The sequence below is a fragment of the Lepisma saccharinum genome, chromosome 3 (assembly GCF_977018435.1).
Source record: "Lepisma saccharinum chromosome 3, izLepSacc3.1, whole genome shotgun sequence".
Taxonomy (NCBI): Eukaryota; Metazoa; Arthropoda; class Insecta; order Zygentoma; family Lepismatidae; genus Lepisma; species Lepisma saccharinum.
Genome location: NC_139231.1, coordinates 88415942 through 88434597, shown reverse-complemented (window position 1 = coordinate 88434597; position 18656 = coordinate 88415942). Strand labels below are relative to the sequence as shown.

The following is an 18656-nucleotide window of genomic DNA, read 5'->3' as shown; positions in this document are numbered from 1 at the left end:
AGCATTGCTTGTACTATATCTTCGCAACTGGACTCACCCCTAAAAATATCTCTTGTTTATATTTCTATTTGTGATGTTACCCTTGAAAGTCAGTTAGGAGTAAAATTTCTAAGTTATGCACTTTAAACAACAGTGTATGAATAAGGTTCAACTGTGTTGAGTAACTAAAATATACCAATGATCTCAAGTTTAGAACTTAATTTGTCAAATCTGCAGGTACTGTGCTGAGGAGGGAAACTTTGTATATCATACCTTTTCAGAAATTCACTGTAGTCATTGCATTCATCTTCCGCCAGTTTCAGCTGCTGATCCATCATTTCAAGGAGAGCATCTGTACATTCTTCACACAAAGGGTGGTCAATTTCAGAATTGCTTGAAAGAATATCAAACAGACCAGCTGTCACCTGGAAAAAAAAAATAATTGTTTGAACTGTTTCCTGCTGTTATCATTATTACTATTTCCTATATGATGCTTCACTCCAGTCTTTCACGGTTTGTCACAGTTCCTGTTATAATATACTGTTGTTGTTTTTTGTCTTTTTCAGGATTCCCATTCATTTTGCATAACCACATGTGTTGACTTTCAATTTCCAATTCTGGCAAACACAAACAAAAACCAATTTCATTTGCTTGATTTTTCCAGTTTTTTTTTACCATTTTTACAAAAAAATTTATGACTTTTCTATGAAATGTTCACCCTCTCACTAACAATCATGAAAGCCTCGAACACAGATTACAGATAAAAGCTATTCTTATTTCATAGTGGCCTCCCTGGTGGCATACTGGTAATGATGTCGCTCTTTAATGATGTAGTGGTAGCACTGTCACCTTGTACTGAAGGAGTCTCAGGTTAAATACTTAATGTGGGCACATAGTGGTTTGAATAACACATTAATCTCTAAGTTCAGTCTCAACACATTAATCTCTAAGTTCAGTCTCAATTAGCAGTGGCGCCTCGTGGCCTCAAATTTGGCCGGGGCTTATTATTTAAAGAATTTAAAATATAATGACAATTCACATGAATTACAAAAAATATGTATTTTTTTCTTCTAGACTACAAAACTGGACTTACTTTTTTGAAAGAATTTAAAATGTAATGACAAATTACATGATTTACAAAAAAAACGGGTATTTATCTTCTTCTAAACTACAAAACTGGACTTATTTTTTTAAAGAATTTAAAAAATAATGATAATTCACATGATTACAAAAGAAACAGGTATTGTTGTGAAACATATCTTTCTACGAACGTTGATTCCTGTTCTTCTGCTCAGCAAATTTTGTTATTACTTTTTCGTTGAAGCCCTCTATGTTTGAAATGTATTCTATCTCTATTGTAAGCCAGTGCCAAGGCATTTGGTCTGTCTTGTCTCATTGCATTGCTTAAGCAGGTTTTAATACGCTTCAATGTGCTGAAACATCGTTCAGATTCAGCTGTTGCCACTGGAGTTATTAAAACTGTTTGTCATTTTTACTGTTTCTGAAAAGGTACCCTCTAAATAATTTTAAATAAAAAATGAATGCAATCTACTGATAAGAGTTTATGTTTTTCAACTCTTCACTACAATAAAGAACACAAAGTTCCCTCTTTAGTTTTCCCTCTTCTATGAAGGGATAATAAATCTGGGAAGATGCCTCTGTTTAAAGATTGTTCTCTTTCATTATGTCCTTGTAGAGCAAGTTCATGTCGACCACAGAATTTTAAGCAATCGATAATTCTATTTAATATATGCCTCTTTTTCCAGACAAATTCATTGCGTCTTGTAATTGACAGCCTATGTCCTTCATCAATTTGTGTTCGAACATCAACCCTGCCAAACTCACTCAAACATAGCGAATGAAAGCCACCAAAACACTACAGAACAACATGCGAGATCGAACGCAACACAACGGAAATAGCCCCGAATCAGCACTCAAATCCATTGCACTCTCCCCTCCTCTCTCTGCTAGCATGTGACCTTCACTGTAGCGTAGGTGGGTGTAGGCCACGCCTTCCTTTGCGACGTGCCCCGGAAAACGATAATTGACATCAATGCCCCTAGGAGCGCTGTCGTATCCATCGCAACAGACAATGAATTTACGTGGGTAAAAATTGCCTTTGAAAAGACTGTGTGATAGTTATGCGTTATGGTGATTGATAATTACGTGAATACGTCCGTTTTTCTTTAGGGGCTAAGCCCCGGAAGCCCCAAGGGACGAGACGCCACTGTCAATTAGCCCATCTGTGTATAAATTGACTTAAAAACAAACTCAAATTATTTCATGGTACTTCTTTATGTGATACCCAGATACAAAACATACAAAGTAAAATTACTCAGCTTGTCAAAATGTTCATTGAACAAACTTGGGAAAGTCAACAAACATATAATATACACTTACCATCAGTTAACAAGCAAGTAAAGTACACATACCCTCTGCTAACAATCAAGCAAAACACAATTACATTCTGTTAACAAGCAAGTAAAATACAATTACCCTCCATTAACAAGCAACTAAAATACACTTACCCTCTGTTAACAAGCAAGTAAAATACACTTACCCTCTGTTACCAAGCAAGTAAAACACACTTACTCTGTTAACAAGCACGAAAAATAAACTTACACTTTGTTAACAAGCAAGTAAAATACACCCACCCTTTGTTAACAAGCAAGTAAAATACACTCATCCTATGTTAACAAGCAAGTAAAATACACTTACCCTCCATTAACAAGCAAATAAAATACTCTCTCCCCTTGTTAACAAGCAAGTAAAACACACCCTCCCTTTGTTAACACACAAGTAAACCACACTTACCCTATGTTAACAAACAAGTAAAATAAACTTACACTCTGTTAACAAGCAAGTAAAATACTCATATCCTATGTTAACAAGCAAGTAACATACACTTACATTCTTTTAACAAGCAAGTAAAACACACCCTCCCTTTGTTAACAAGCAAGTAAAATACACTTACCCTCTGTTAACAAACAAGTAAAAAACACTTTCCTCTGTTAACAAGCAAGTAAAAAATACTTACTCTATGTCAACAGTGAGTTAAAAAAACTTACCCTCTATTAACAAGTATGTAAAATTAGTGGCCGCGGTGGCTCAGTCGGTAACGCGTCTGACTACCATGCTCAAGGTCCCGGGTTCGATCCCCGGCCGGTTCAAATCCGGGAACTTTTCTAACGGTGGAAGCGGCCCCGGCGCCTACCCAGCGTCGAATAACATGGGTACCTGGGGGAAACCCTGGGGGGTAAAGGCGGTCAGGGGCGTGATGCTGATCACATCACCCCCACTCACGACCGGATCAAGAAAGTGTGGGGCGTTACCCCCACACCCCCTATACGCCTTCATGGCGTGGTGCTATGCACAGGGGAACACTTTACCTTTTACCTTTGTAAAATAAACTTCCCCTCTGTTAACAATCAAGTAAGATACAATTATTCATTGTTAATAAAAAAATAAAATATACCTACCCTCAAGTGGTGGCTCAAACATTCTCCTTCACCGCTAACAAGCATAAAGCCGTTTACTCCATTAACAGAGTCTGTCAGTCTGAAGGGAGGAACATATTGATCCAAGCTATTAGCCTGGCTCTCCAAGTCTATTTCAGATGCAGGATATATTGGCACTGAAAAAAAAAAATATGTAAGAAGAAGCAATTTAATGTCTGAAATGAATACACTTGGTTAATTCACATGCCATTGTACCACATATATATAGTTGGTATTTATTATTGATAAAAAGTAATGTACATTCATAATACATGTCAAAATATGTCAATATTTAAGAGTGTAGCACATTGGCTTACTCTACGTGCTAACATCGTACCCTACATAGTTACTATTTATTATTGATAAAATGTACTTCCATTATACAAAGGGGTCCTGGGTTCGACACCCAGTGAAGGCACATACTGGTTCAGATCCAACTTTAAACTGTAGGTCTAATCCCAATTAGCATTACTGTGCATAAAGTGGACTTAAAAACAGCAACTCAATCAATCAATCAATTAATCAAAGGATATAAAATGAACTTGGTACTTACATGAAAGTTCTGCTAAAGCATATTCATTTATGCTTCCAAATCCTGCATCTAGTTTCACAGGTTGAAGGCATCTCTGGCAGACAAAATTCACACTTGTCTTTGCATCAGTCATTTTTTTTAGGTCATGATATGTCAGTTGTGATTTCTACTTAATATTCTGAAACTGCACAAGTATTGTGTTAAAAGGTAAAACTCTTATAAGTCAGTATGCACAATTTCAATATTTTAAATAAACAGATATTTAGAAATGGATTTTAATGGCTACCAATAATGTAATGCTGAAATTTAATTCTTCAAACACAAACCATAATGTATAGCATGTCTGCCATTCAAAAGTACATAAAAAGTTAATGAAGAATGGAGACAGTAGCATGTGAGGGAAAATAATGACCGGCATATGTATCTCCTTAAAATGAAGAAACACAAGAAATACAGTGATTAGTGTTACCGAATCACTATAAGAGAAAAGTAAGACTTCCATCCCAAAATGTAGAACACAAATAATACACATTACTAGAACATGTTAGTCAATAATGTAAAAAATGATACTTGTAAGCAATAATAAACGAAGCATTTCTTAGCGCACGGCCACGGTATGGGACTGTAAATTTTAATAACTCTGGAAATTTTGCACTCACCCCCCTGCCCCCACCTAGTTACACCTATGACGATAAGTAGCAATGCATGAATTAAGCAAAATGGATAATCTCAGGGGTTTCATCCTGTCTGCTAGCATGATCTCGTTTTCATAGAGTACTGACATCTTTAGTATGTTATGAGAAAAAAAAATCACCTACAGATCAGCACAAGAAGTGGAGAGGGGTGAAACACAGTGGAATGCTAACCCCCTCAGTTAAACAAATTGTATAAAGCATCCCGTCAGCTAGGACAATTTGCATAAGCATTCCATCCTAGTGCACTGTCTCGATGTTGATCCACATAATCATCCACACCCCTCTATCTCCAAACTTCGACCCAGCATCCCCTCCTCCAATTATGTATTTCCACATCGAAAACTGAACAAGATAAAAAAATTATGTTTTCCGAGGGCTGCTAGTGACGAACCAAGGCCTACCAAAAACTTATTAAGAAAAGTTGTTTGTCTTGATGCACTCTACAGGCTGCTAAACTACGCCGGTGGTTCAAATGTTATGATTATGATTTTAAAAATTTTGGGAGCGTCAGCACTGAGACTATCTTGCACCCGTCACATTATACGGGGTCCAGCCCCTTACCTTTATGAAGAACAACTCTAACGTTGCGTAAGTAAAATCTTAAAATCTTAAAATGTTCTGACGTTCGTTAAAAGCTGAGGCTGTAAAGGGGCACTCAGCACACATAAGGACAAAAGAACAGGACAATACAAACAAAATTATACTGGTCATGGGGCCAGTCGCCAGAGCCTCGTTAGTCTTCAGTCCAGGGTGTACTAACGTGGAAGTGAGGTTGACATTTGGGTGTACTACGTAGAAGGAGCACCCCTTATACCCCGGTGGTTCAAATGTGTGTTGGGGAAAAGGAGGGGGGGTAGATGGTTTGAGTATAGAATTTTATGAAGAATGAAAGGTGTCTACCCTTCCTCTTTTCAAAATATAAAGGCCTCGCATGTATAGCTAGCTACCACAGCGCCTCAAGTTTCCTTCTGGTGGCCCTGCTGAATATTTGTTTCTCATTCCAGGTTGGAATGAAAAACAAGTATTCAGGAATTAACATAACATAATATGAAACATAATGTCCTTAAAATATCTTGAAATGGTCCCAGAAGTTTTATTTGGGTGGTTTTTGGTTCAATAATTTTGTCCTGGCACTTTTTTTTTTTTTCAAAATTATGTAGGACATTTGTAATTTCTTCTTCAATTCCTCCTGGATGCTGGACATTGGACTAAAATGTAGGACATGTCCAGGAAAAAGAGGACATCTGGTAACCCTAACAGTGATGTCAGTATTGGACACAATTGAACATTCAAAAATAATAATATAAACCATCACCATTTAACTATGGCCCATATGTCACATCCAAACCGCCATTTTTTTTATGTGCTACTCATTAGTACTTGTAAACCCTCAAACTTTTTTTTTTATGCATATTTACTGTAAATATACTGTCAATTGCTCAATTAGTTAACTGGTCATACATAGAAAAAAAAATTGGACACCCCATTTATAAACAATTCTCTACATTTATTTCACCATTAAAGACATTTTGTTTTTTCTTTCCAACGATCTTCCTTTGGGGATAACATTAAATATAAAAATGTTATTTTATAAATAATTATATACATTTCATTTATCACTATTAAGAACTATTTATATTTATTTTACATTATATTCAGACATGAACTAAAAAGTGCATTTTCAAAAGTTTACTATGGGGTAAGCAGTTGTATAATGAAGTCTTAACATTTATTTATCATTAACACTATTTTAGGTATTTATACCTTGATAAATTAACAATGACTATTCTACCACATTCTTCATTACCATGAATCATTGATTTAATAGGGTGCAAATAATTTCATGGGACGCCAATGCATTCTCTTTTACAATTTTTGTGCCTCCCCGATGGTGTAGTGGTAACATCGTCGCCTTGTGATACACGGTGGAGGCACATGGCACAGTAGTACGGATCCCACATTAAACTGAACAGACCTCTATAGATGTAAACAGAATAGAGAAATAAAGAAAATTTTTAAACAAAAAAGTCCCGATTAGCCTTTCTGTGCATAAAGTGGACATAAAACCACAAATAAATACATCAATTTTACACCTTTTTTCTTTTAGATAGTTCGGCACCCAGGGCCAACTCCTGCCATCCCCTAGCTATGGTTATAAACTTGACAAGACTAAGAAAAGCAGGAATTGCGAATTAAGCGACCAAAAAAAAATTTATTTGCATAAAATGTGAATAGGGTTTGGATTAATAAAAGTTGTAATTTTTCACGTCTACGGGAAAAAATTCAAGTAGAATTTACACATAATTCCCACAGCCAATAATTCACGCATAATTCCCGGTGAGTAGCCACCCTGCTAATGTATCCCCAAACCCACCATAGGTTTTCTCCGAATAGTGGGTTTTGGGGATTTTTTTGGTGCCTGATTCTTGATATGTTGGACGTGTGTATCTGCAAAAGAGCAAAATGGCATTCGGGCTGTATGTGGAAAGATGGTAAACTAATAAACATTAGAATCCTATGTTCATTATTTTAGTGGGTGTTCCTACGTTTACAATCTTCATGATTAGTTAAAGAAATAAAAATGTGTGTTAAGAAGTACATAAAGAAACTTTAATTTTCATATAATTTTTCCTGAGTTATTGAAAAAATAAAGAACAAAAATAAGTTTGTAAAGAAACTGTCTAGCTCAATTTTGGGGTTTTTATTCTAAACCCTCAGATTTCCTTGTGAGAAGGATGTGCCTGCATAGCCTGACACAATTTATTGACGTCTGGCTGTGCACTTGAAACTTTCAAGATGAGATTCGGCTCCAAATTTAGTCTATTTCGGTATCACTCTCCGAGCTGATTGTGTACCCCCTTCAAGGAGTTCATGTACCCCTGGGGGTATGCGTACCACAGATTGGGAACCACTGCTCTAGGGCATAGGTTCTGATTGTGCAATTCAGATATCACTGTGATGTACATACATTTTCTGCAGAAATCAAATTCTATACATGGCTATGTGCACACAATTTTTTTACTTGGTGGTTATAACTTACTTTTATTTAATACTTTCCAACATTATTAGTGAAAAGGTATTTTGATTCCTTACTGCTTTGTTTGAGCAGAATAACTGTTCATCCTCCTCGCATGCACTTACTTATGTTAGTAGGCTAGGCAGGTTAAATAGGTTAGGATTGGGCAATTCAAATATCACTGTGATGTACATGCATTTTCTGCAGAAATCAAATTCTATACATGGCTATGTGCACACAGTGAAAAGGTATTTTGATTCCTTACTGCTTTGTTTGTGCAGAATAACTTTTCATCCTCCTCCCATGCACTTACTTATGTTAGTAGGCTAGGCAGGTTAAATAGGTTAGGATTTTTAGCTTTGTTTGCCATATTATTTCCTCTACTTCACTTTCATCATCTTTTCACCTTGACTTTCCTTCATCAAGTGAATGAAATGTTTTCCATTGTTTAAAGAACACTTCGAACAGAAGCAGCAACTCTTCATGACATAATTTCTTGCAAATAATACTTTGCATCTTAAAAATGTATGAATTACATTGTATCTAAAGATATATGTTTGGCGGTTACATGTAGACAGACAATTCATTCGCATGAGTTCAAGTTTCATTTTTCCGCACAAACAAAAAGTATGCAGAAAAATTGAACATTAACTCCTTTGAATGAATTAGTTTTTCAAAACATCAAATGTACTTCCACAATCATTTCCAGTACTCAAAGGGTGTTCCACAGTATCCATCATAACTTGCAAAAATTACTACACAATTGGAACCACAACCAGGTCCAGTCTTCATAAGCATATCTAAGCATGAAGTGGACTTTCACTAAACCAACAATTTTGAAATTTGTCATAGGGTACATATCAGTAACCATTGAGAATCAGACATATATCCAATTTTGTGTTATAACATTGAATTATATAGTACTCATGTAATGTGTAACTTTTAATCTGATCTTGTACAATTTGTTTACCTTCTTTTCTTCAATATAATTCTCATATGAGTGACATTATAATACCTACGTGAACAAACAAATATGAGTACTACAGTGGATTCTTTTTAATTTAAACTTTGATAATTCGAACAGAAGTTTATTCCCCTTGAAAAGCCAATTAAAAATAAAAAAAATTAAAATTCCTACGTAATTTGAATTTTCAAACCTTTAATTTGGATAATTCAAAGACAGCTATTCAGAGACTGCCGTACGGAAGAGAAAAATTATACTTGCTTTTTATGCAGCCTACACCTTCTTCTAAACAATGTGGGGTTGACCACCCCTCTTGTGTTCAAGCACTCATCATTGAATAGGCAATATCGAATTATTTGTGGAAGTTTCCTTGCCTCCCCTCAAATGTGATTGGTCAGGGTATGTTGTTCAAAATGTTGAAGCATGGTGTGATAAATCTCAAGTAAACATCAGTGATGACTTCTTGTTTCATGCGGTGTAAAAATAAGCAAACAAAAATCATGAACTTCTTTAAGTCAGAACAGGTAGCTAATGTCAATACACACATGGGTATGTGATGTTGTGTGTTAATACAGTGTACTTAAACGTGTTTCAATGTATTGGTAGCTTAATAACGAGTATGGGAGGAATGTTTTTGGCTTGCACCATAGGACCACACACAAAATACAGCAATTTTTGTGGTAAGGTCCAGTGCATATTCATTATTTTTGTTTATACTGTAGTGCAGTAGTATTGTTATATTGATTTTCTATAATAATGCATGTTTTTTGTTAATTTGAATTTTGGATAATTCATTTGTGTCTCTCTCCTTGGAGTTTGAATTAAAAAGAGTCAACTTAAATAAATTAAATGTAACAACTGATACTGCCATATGGCTCAACAGAGTATTTAATGTCTCAGTAACAGTTAGAAATGTTTAATGATTCTTTTCGGTAATTATGTGATATAGCCCGAACACCTCTCACTCGTTTATTTCGTTCATTTTAGCAGTGATACTTACCTATTCTGCATTGCGGAAGATTCTTTGAGGTGAAGTTATGCCTTTTTCCATAAAATAGTGTCAACTTTTCATATTACGAATCATTGTTTGTCTTCCTTGTTCCGCTTGGGTAACAGACAATATGGTGTGCACATGTCATGGATCATCGCACATCGTGCTTGTGTTTTGTCGATTTGGAGCGGGTATGCAGTGTTTCAACCTTCATAACCAAAGAATACCTACTTTCGTGTTCATTATGTCATCATAAACCATTGACGGATAGCCCCACAAACGATTGACGGATAGCCCCAAAAACCATGCACGATAGCCCCACGGACCATTTCCGGCAAGGTTAGGTTAGGTTGGGTTACGTTAGGTAAGCATAGTTAAAAGAAAAAAGAAAAAATTCTCGTAAAAAAAGGCACATTTGGAAACACTGGCAAGACCATGTGACTTTCGACGCTGCAGGTACATAATGGAAACAACGGCAAAATGTTGTCGCTTTACAGAAAATGCAAGTTCGTTACATAAAAAGTGATTATTTCTTGTTCTGCAGCATTCTATGGTGAAGTTTTCAGTTTCCGCGAAAGAAAATACCTCGAAGAACTTCAACAATGCTACAGAAACTGATTTCAGTAAGTAGTTTCTCCTGTAAATTTGAAGAAATCCATTCGGGCTATATCGCATATTTACCTTTTTTTCAAAGTTTCATAGGAGACAGACAAAATATTGCTGATACTTTGTCTTTTCCTATGAAACTTGAATGTGGAAATGATTGTTATAGTAAATTGGAACCTTGGTGAAAGGGTAACTGTTCAGCTTGTTTTATGATTTTTTTCAAATTCTCCTAGCAGGAAGACTAATTATTGTAGAATTTTGGCAATCATTATCACACAAAATTTGAACCTCCCTTGATGTAATGAGCACTGTTTGAATTTCGAATATATATACAGGGTGATTCTAAAGGTAGGGTACAAACGAAAACAACAGATACCTCCCATGAAATAGAGGCGAAAGTACCACTTTGCCGAGAGATGCCTCCGTGAGGAGCTAAACAACGCCGAAAACGTGTGAAAATGAACTTCACACTGCTATAGAGTCAGTACCAGTGAAGATAGAAAGGCGGAACAAAAGAAATCAAAAGGAACACCAAAGTCGCCCATCAGAAAAACACTAGGCGGCAGCTGCGCAACGCATGCGCCTGGGGTTCCACAAAGGAAATAGGAGTGTCCCGCAAGATAGGTGAAGGGAAAGAGTAGCGATCAACAACGGTAGGGACAAAAGAAGCAATGAAGCATGAAGTAACAATTGCACAGCAGGAAACAAACACCATGACTGAAGCAGTGCGGGGTTGCAGAACCACGGGAGGACGACGTAGGACGTAGAAACACACCGAGAATGCAAGCAAAGTTGTGCGTGACACTCTGCAGGCAACAGATGCGTACATGGTTCGGGGCAGAAATGGCGGTGCTGGCGGTGCAGCGCAAGGGGAGTCCCCAAAACACAGTGGGGAGACACCGCAGCAAGAACAAAGCACGGTGCAACAAAAGAGAAAGAGGACCGGACGGGGAATGGTACCTGCCAAGGAGACAACAAATGCGGGACGAGGGAGGACAGTGCCAATTATGGAATACTGTACTCCAGTGCACAGATGGCACACAGACACACACTGGTCACAACGGCTTCGAAACAACCTACTCAACTGTCGTACGTAAAACACACCACCACCGCACGGGCTCTTTCACTGACACGCTCCCTGATGCTGCACTTCCAATCTGGCACTGTGTACGCAGAACAGACGCCTGCAGCCCACACGTCCACGCGGCACTGTGGTACAATCAGATGACGTTCCCGAGCCACCCGTGCCTGTGCCCTTCACTACCTGACCACTGTTGTCAGGTGGGGCCACGTACTCTGGGGGCTTGTCATCGTGGAACACATGCAGCGTCCTTCATTCTTGCCCCATTCACCCACAACACGTATTTCGTCCGTCTTGCTCGAGCCGAGGGGGAGCACTACGTACGATCGTGTGGTGTTTGTGTACACCAATGTGGGGTGACCCAGCAGTTGAACAGACGTGCATACCCACACGTAGCTTCATTCCACGGCTGTACCACGCAGTTTGTCTGTCCAGCCTCGCTCGGCCCGGTCTCACACCCACGCGGCAGTGTGCGGCTGCGGTGGTGTGAGGCCATGGTTGGTTTCGGAGCGGGAGGCTGCGGTCAAGGAGGGACTCGAGTTGTTGGGCTGGGGTTGGGCTCGGAAGCAAGCAACTGCGTCAGATCTGGGGACGGTCTACCTGGTTATCGGGCTGGACACTTTCCGACCTCGTCCATTGGTGTCGTCGACCATACGGAGTGGTGGGGTCCGTACGACACTCCAGCAGCCTTTCGCCCCCTCCCACCCAGCAATGTGCCTCCTGCTTCATTTCTAAGAGGCTGATTGGGCCCCATCACGACGTTTGTAACAATGTCTGTACGGGGTACGTGGTCCTATCTGTACGTACACATTTGCGTGGCAATAAACCTCCTGTGCCCGTAGTTGCTGTGTTTGTCCTGCTGGCGCACGATCTCTGTGTGACATCCTCTCGGTGCTGCTACGGGGAATCCCTCGTCCAGCATTTGTTGTCTCCATTCCCCGTCCGGTCCTCTTTCTCTTTTGTTGCACCGTGCTTTGTTCTTGCTGCGGTGTCTCCCCACTGTGTTTTGGGGACTCCCCTTGTGCTGCACCGCCATTTCTGCCCCGAACCATGTACGCATCTGTTGCCTGTCGAGTGTCACGGACAACTTTGCTTGCATTCTCGTTGTGTTTCTACGTCCTACGTTGTCCTCCCGTGGTTCTGCAACCCCGCACTACTTTTCTTGACTGCACTGCTTCAGTCATGGTGTTTGTTTCCCGCTGTGCAATTGTTACTTCATGCTTCATTGCTTCTTTTGTCCCTACCATTGTCGATCGCTACCCTTTCCCTTCACTTGTCATGCGGGACACTCCTATTTCCTTTGTGGAAACCCATGCGCATGTGTTGCGCAGCTGCCGCCTAGTGTTTTTCTGATTGGCGACTTTGGTGTTCCTTTTGACTTCTTTTGTTCCGCTTTTCTATCTTCACTGGTACTGACTCTATAGCAGTGTGAAGTTCATTATCACACGTTTTCGGCATTGTCTAGCTCCTCACGGAGGCATCTCTCGGCAAAATGGAAGGGGCACTTTCGTCTCTATTTCATGGGAGGTATCTGTGGTTTTCGTTTGTACCCTACCTTTAGAATCACCCTGTATATATATATATATTTATGTAAGAAAAAAAATAACTTAAAAATTACCTTATGCAAGCTTGCATGTTCCCCATGGACACGGCATTCTCCGTCGATAGAAGCGACTACTATCGTAGAATAGTGGGAATGAAAGTAGAAGTAATTTGGTACTTTCCTGAAACTAATCAGTACAGTCATCATTTCTAAAAAGTTCAATTTATGTGTAAAATCAGATGTTACATGTACCTTGCAGAAAACTCCCTATTTCACACGCTTCATGCTTAAGACAGGCTACCTACCACCTAACCTAACTATGAAAGCATTTAGGGTTATTATTAAAATTCTAAAAGAACTAAACCTGACCCTCCTAACCTAATTACGAAAGCATGTATTGAACAAAATCTTCGAACATTTTGGCGGCAAGAATTTTATAGAAGTGAAAAACCAGTGTCAAGGAAACACACAGTAAGTAATCGCTAAAACTCTGCAGTATGTGTTAACAAATGTAAATCGAAATTGAACCACGTAAAAATGCATACTTAACATGATGAAATCACAATAAAACAAAAGGAACTTGGGCCGCACCCACACCTTCTATCGACAAGGCATTCTACATTCATAGAAGAAATGCAGAATAATGGAAATTATTGTGAAAGTAAATTTGCAGCTTCTTCAAAGTAATAAACACTGTATGCAGTTCCGAAAAGTTCAATTTCATCAGTAAAAGAAATCTTATGCAAATGTTTCCCATTGACAAAGCATTCCATAGCCTGTTGCCATATATACTCACTGCTGGATGTTCACATGAGGCTCGAAGGGGTGTCATGCTTGATACCAGCACCAACATGATGAGATGTTGAAGGCATTTAGGGACATTATTGTGGCTAATATTAAGAGCCCTAAAACTGATCTGCCCAACCACGAAATCATTGACAGCACCAATCTCCCTAACCACGAAAGCATTAACAGCACCAATCCATAACCAAGAGACACTAACGAATAGTTGGTGGTGGTAAGAAAAGAATCCTATATGAATATATATTCTAAAGCAAACATGCAGTAAGTAATCGCTAAAATTCACAAGTATGTGTTAACAAACATAAATAAAAATCAAACCATGTACAAAATACCTATGTACCATGATGAAATCGGAACTTGGGTCGCTCGGCCACTATTTGCATCCCTATTGCAAATCGACGTAAGAGTGGTAAAAAGAACTAAATCATGAATTATCCACTGCATGTTCAAATTTCGCATTACAACCAGGGATGGATTTTACTGTGTTCGCTCTTTGATCAGGCATTAAGAAATGTAAAAACTGCGCTAATTTACCAAAATCAACAATAGTTATGTACAATGGGCAAATTTCTTTGGGGAGGGGGGGAGGGTCAGATATCCAGCGTTAAACTTTTCAATGTAATTTGTTCAATAAGAACAACTCCCATGTTAAAATCAGTTTCTGGTGCATAACTAAACTTGGCCTAAGTGAATATACAGTAGTGGCATTAATTCTGGACACTTTTAGTAAAATGTTTTTTTTTTTAAAATCTCGAATGTAAAAACTATATTCTGTATAAAAATATTAAACAATGACATCGTTCAGTAACTTCAATAATTGCATCTCAGTGCAGCATTGTAGTCTCATTATTATTGTTATTTTCAATCAAAAGAACGCTTGTGTGTGATTGTTGTATAGGAGGTCAACTGTGAGCATCATTCAATAACTTCAAGAATTGCATCTTACTGCAGCATTGTTGTCTGATTAAGGTATTTTCTGTACTGTACTGTTGGCCAAGTGCGAGCTTCATTGTTTACAGCAGTTGGTAACTGACTTTTGTGAAGTGAACATCTTTTAGGAGCTGTACGTACGTACGGTACGTAGAGCGAGTTGGAAAGTGTTACTGAAATTGCAAATAATGGCTCCAAACACAATAAAACATGCTAATTGGTCACCAAGTAAAAGAAATAAGGCAGTAACACTTCGTGATGAAGGCTATTCTTTTGAAGAAATAGCGAAAAGGTTGGATGGTGGCACTACAAAGTCATGTGTTACAAAAGTTTGCAAGCGGTATGAAGCAACTGGGAGCACAAAAACTGCTCCAAGAAGTGGCAGGAGACCAAAACTAACTTCTCAAGACTGTCGTAGAATCTGCCGCCTTTCTCTACAAGATCGCCGGCCTACGGCAAAATATATTAATGCCATCTGAGAACTTACGGATGGGGTAGAAGTTTCTAACCGAACAACCAGACAAAAACTTTGCGAAAATGGTTTAAGAGCGAGGGTCCAAGAAAGAAGCCTTATCTCAACCAAAAGCAGAGGAATAAGTGTGTGGAGTGGGCGTTAGCACACAGGGAGTGGACACAAGAAGATTGGGGTAAAGTCATTTGGGGCGTAAAGTCATTTGGAACAATGAAAGCAATATCAGCATCTTTGGAAGAGATGGCATCAGGTTTGTGCATCGCCGAACAGGTGAAAACATGCTACCTGAGTGCACCAGCACCACTATGAAATATCCTGTCAAAGTCATGGTGTGGGAAGCATGGCATGTGGGTGCCTAGCAGTGTTAAAGGGCAACATTAATGCCAAAAAAATACCAAGAACAGGTTTCAGAGGTACAACTGCTACCCATTATTCGTGATTTGTTTGCGTGTGATGTTCAGCGGTGCATCATTCAGCAGGACACCTTCCGCTATACATGACATTTTGTCGAATATAACACATGGATAATTTGTATATAAATATTTGAAAGGTATGACTTGAGATGACGGACCCCTCTCCGACTTTCTTCATATTTCACATAGTCACTAATTGAGACCTCCTAATCACGAATCTGAAGTTAAAATTTGTCGGAAACGTCTAGAAATTGCGAACCATTGACGCTCGCCTTACGAACCATTGGCACTAGCCTCATGAACCATTGGCGCTAGCCCCACGAACCATTGGCTCGTGGTTAGGTTGGTCAAACATAGTTAAATTTCGTGTTGTGGTAATATCAGGATCTAGAAATTGCAAATAATTGTGAACCATTGGCGCTAGCGCCACGAACCATTGACGCATGGTTAGGTTAGGCAAACATAGTTAAAATTTCATGTCGTGGTAGTATCCGGATCTAGAAATTGCAAATAATTGCGAACCATTGACGCTAGCCCCATGAACCATTGGCACGTGGTTAGGTTAGGCAAACATAGTTAAAATTTGGTGTTGTGGTAGTATCAAGATTATATACATATATTGGTAAAAATTTACTAGCCTTCGGACACCTCTAATTTTTTCGTTTCGTCAATTTTTGACATTCGAACTTACGTATCTGCTTCGCAGAACATTCCTGAAGGTGTATCAACGTTGTTTTGATGAAATTAATTGCAATTTTTCACATTACCAGTACGTCTTTCTGATAGGCCTTTTCGCTTGCCTGAGACGAACTAACATAACCACGCGCCAATGGTTCATGGGGCTAGCGCCAATGGTTCGCAACTATTTCCAATTTCTAGATCCTGATACTAACACGACACCAAATTTTAACTATGTTTCCTAACCTAACAGAACTAACCTATCCACACGCCAATGGTCCGTGGGGCTAGCTATTCTCCGTCGGAGAATTAATTTTCAACGAACAACATGAACTTCAGCTATGAAACATTCCCACATCACACAAAACACCTTCCCGATGTTCGACAATGCTACAGGAACTTATTACGGTAACTAGTTTCTTCTGTAAAAATAAATAAATGTGTCCGAAGGATAGTAAACAAGTACCCATATATTTGCTTGTGAAACAAAAAATTTCGCGAAAATCGACAGTTTCCATTCCGAAAGCTAACGCCTTATTTTCGCACATTTTGCAATTTTTAGACGATTCTGACAAATTTTAACTTCAGATTCGTGATTAGGTGGCCTCAATTAGTGAGTATGCCAAGTATGAAGAAAATGGGAGAGGGGTCCGGTCATCTCAAGTAGTTCCTATTTGAAAATGATGAGAAATTCAAAAACATATTCTGAAAAATCATTTTCAAAAATAACATTGAAAAATCATTAAAAACGAGTGTTATGATTGTGTTAGGAGTCATTATTTGCAATTTCAGTATCACTTTTCAACTCGCATAAAAGATGTTCACTTCACAAAAGTCAGTTACCAACTGCTGTAAACAATGAAGCTCACACTTGGCCAACAGTACAGAACAGAAAATACTAATAATCTGACAAGGCTGCAGTAAGATGCAATTCTTGAAGTTACTGAATGATGCTCGCAGTTGACCTCCTATACAACAATTGTACACAAGCGTTCTTTTGATTGAAAATAACAATAATAGTGAGACTACAATGCTGCACTGAGATGCAATTATTGAAGTTACTGAACGATGTCATTTAAACTTGTTTAATATTTATATACAGAATATAGTTTTTACATTCGAGATTTTTTTAAAAAAATAACATTTTAGTAAAAGTGTCCAGAATTAATGCCACTACTGTATCATTACCCACAGTTTAGACTGTGTTTACAATATTAATACTTATTATTTAAATTTTGGAAGACTATTCAATTGGATTAATTGGTGAAATACAATGTTGCGCCATGGTATTTACACCAAGATCTAAAACAGAAAGGAATTACACTTCCTAAAAAAATATAAGCCAGTATTTACATTTGTTCTTTCATTTCAATAATCCTGTCAAGTAAGTACTTATAACTTGTGTACTCTTCAGTTTGTTTACAATAAAAATAACATTATCTTACGTCAGCTTACGAATTATTTTGATTAATGTTCAATATCTGCAATCAAGTCCTCGAAAAACCTATAAAATAAAATTGCAATTCTGAATGTTACGTCTTCCACTTATTGCACTAATTTACAAAACGCGATTAACGATGTATTTGTTTGTCAGCTGAGATCAGTGTTGCCAAACCAAATGCGCCCAAAAGAGCTAGAACCACTATTTAGATCGGGCGGTACAGTGGGATGCCTAAATATTACCAGAAATTGTACATCAAGTCCATGTCCAAATTCGTGCACTTTATTTTACCTTGTTTTACCTTGAAAGAAATCATCAAAACAAGCTGTTGATAATCAGTGCACTGGCATACATAAAAATCCTTTGCTTAAAAATAAAAACACGATGCAAAAGAATATTTCATAAAATTAGGGCCGAGTCTGCTGCCACGCACATGTCAGCAGTAAGAATAAGCGTCAAATTTGCTGCTGCCACGTAATTCGTCTGCTAAGATGATGTTACAAATCTTAAGAACAGATTAAGACGAGAGAAATGCAAGTTTATGATTAGTGGGAATGAATGTACAGGTAATTTAGAACCTTTATCTTTAGAAAACATTTAGCGATATTATTTTAATGCTAACAGAACTTAACCTAACTACGAGAGCATTTAGGTTCATTATTAGAAGAATGCTGAGGGACCTAATCTTAAAACATTTTTGTGAAAGTAATCGCTATAACTTCACAGTATGTGTTACAGACGTAATTGCATACATAGCATGATGAAATCACGATAAAACAAAGACCGAGTCTACTGCCACGCGCATCTTTTTTGAGGTTCCAGAAGAAAAAGAACGTGGCAGCAGACACTGCCTAAAATTAGTCATTGACAATTTACCTAGCAATACTTGTGCATCATCCTGTACCACACTCTCAATAATATATCAAAGGTTGTATTACGGCGCTGTAGTTGTATGAAATCGAAATAAAGGATTTTTGGGAACAACTATGCCATCTTCCCATTAGCAAACATAGG

The 18656-nt window shown here is 38.2% G+C and overlaps 1 protein-coding gene across 4 annotated transcripts in view; it reads right to left on the bottom strand.

Annotated features, from left to right (window-relative positions):
* The window catches only part of LOC145985898 (beclin-1-like protein), a 41298-nt gene extending 23508 nt beyond the window's left edge, over nucleotides 1-17790 (bottom strand). Inside the window, exons 1-5 of one of the 4 annotated variants that reach the window (XM_083120034.1) lie at nucleotides 17647-17790; nucleotides 12980-13091; nucleotides 4030-4192; nucleotides 3459-3613; nucleotides 253-404 (exon numbers count right to left, since the gene is read on the bottom strand). In XM_083120034.1, coding sequence (XP_082976160.1) covers nucleotides 253-404; nucleotides 3459-3613; nucleotides 4030-4141 — 419 coding nt within the window. In that variant the 5' untranslated portion in view covers nucleotides 4142-4192; nucleotides 12980-13091; nucleotides 17647-17790. Of the gene's footprint in view, nucleotides 1-252; nucleotides 405-3458; nucleotides 3614-4029; nucleotides 4193-12979; nucleotides 13092-17554; nucleotides 17576-17646 lie in introns of those variants that run through there. The other 3 variants (XM_083120035.1, XM_083120036.1, XM_083120037.1) reach the window with 3 other exon arrangements.
* Between the last annotated feature and the right edge of the window lie 866 nt (nucleotides 17791-18656).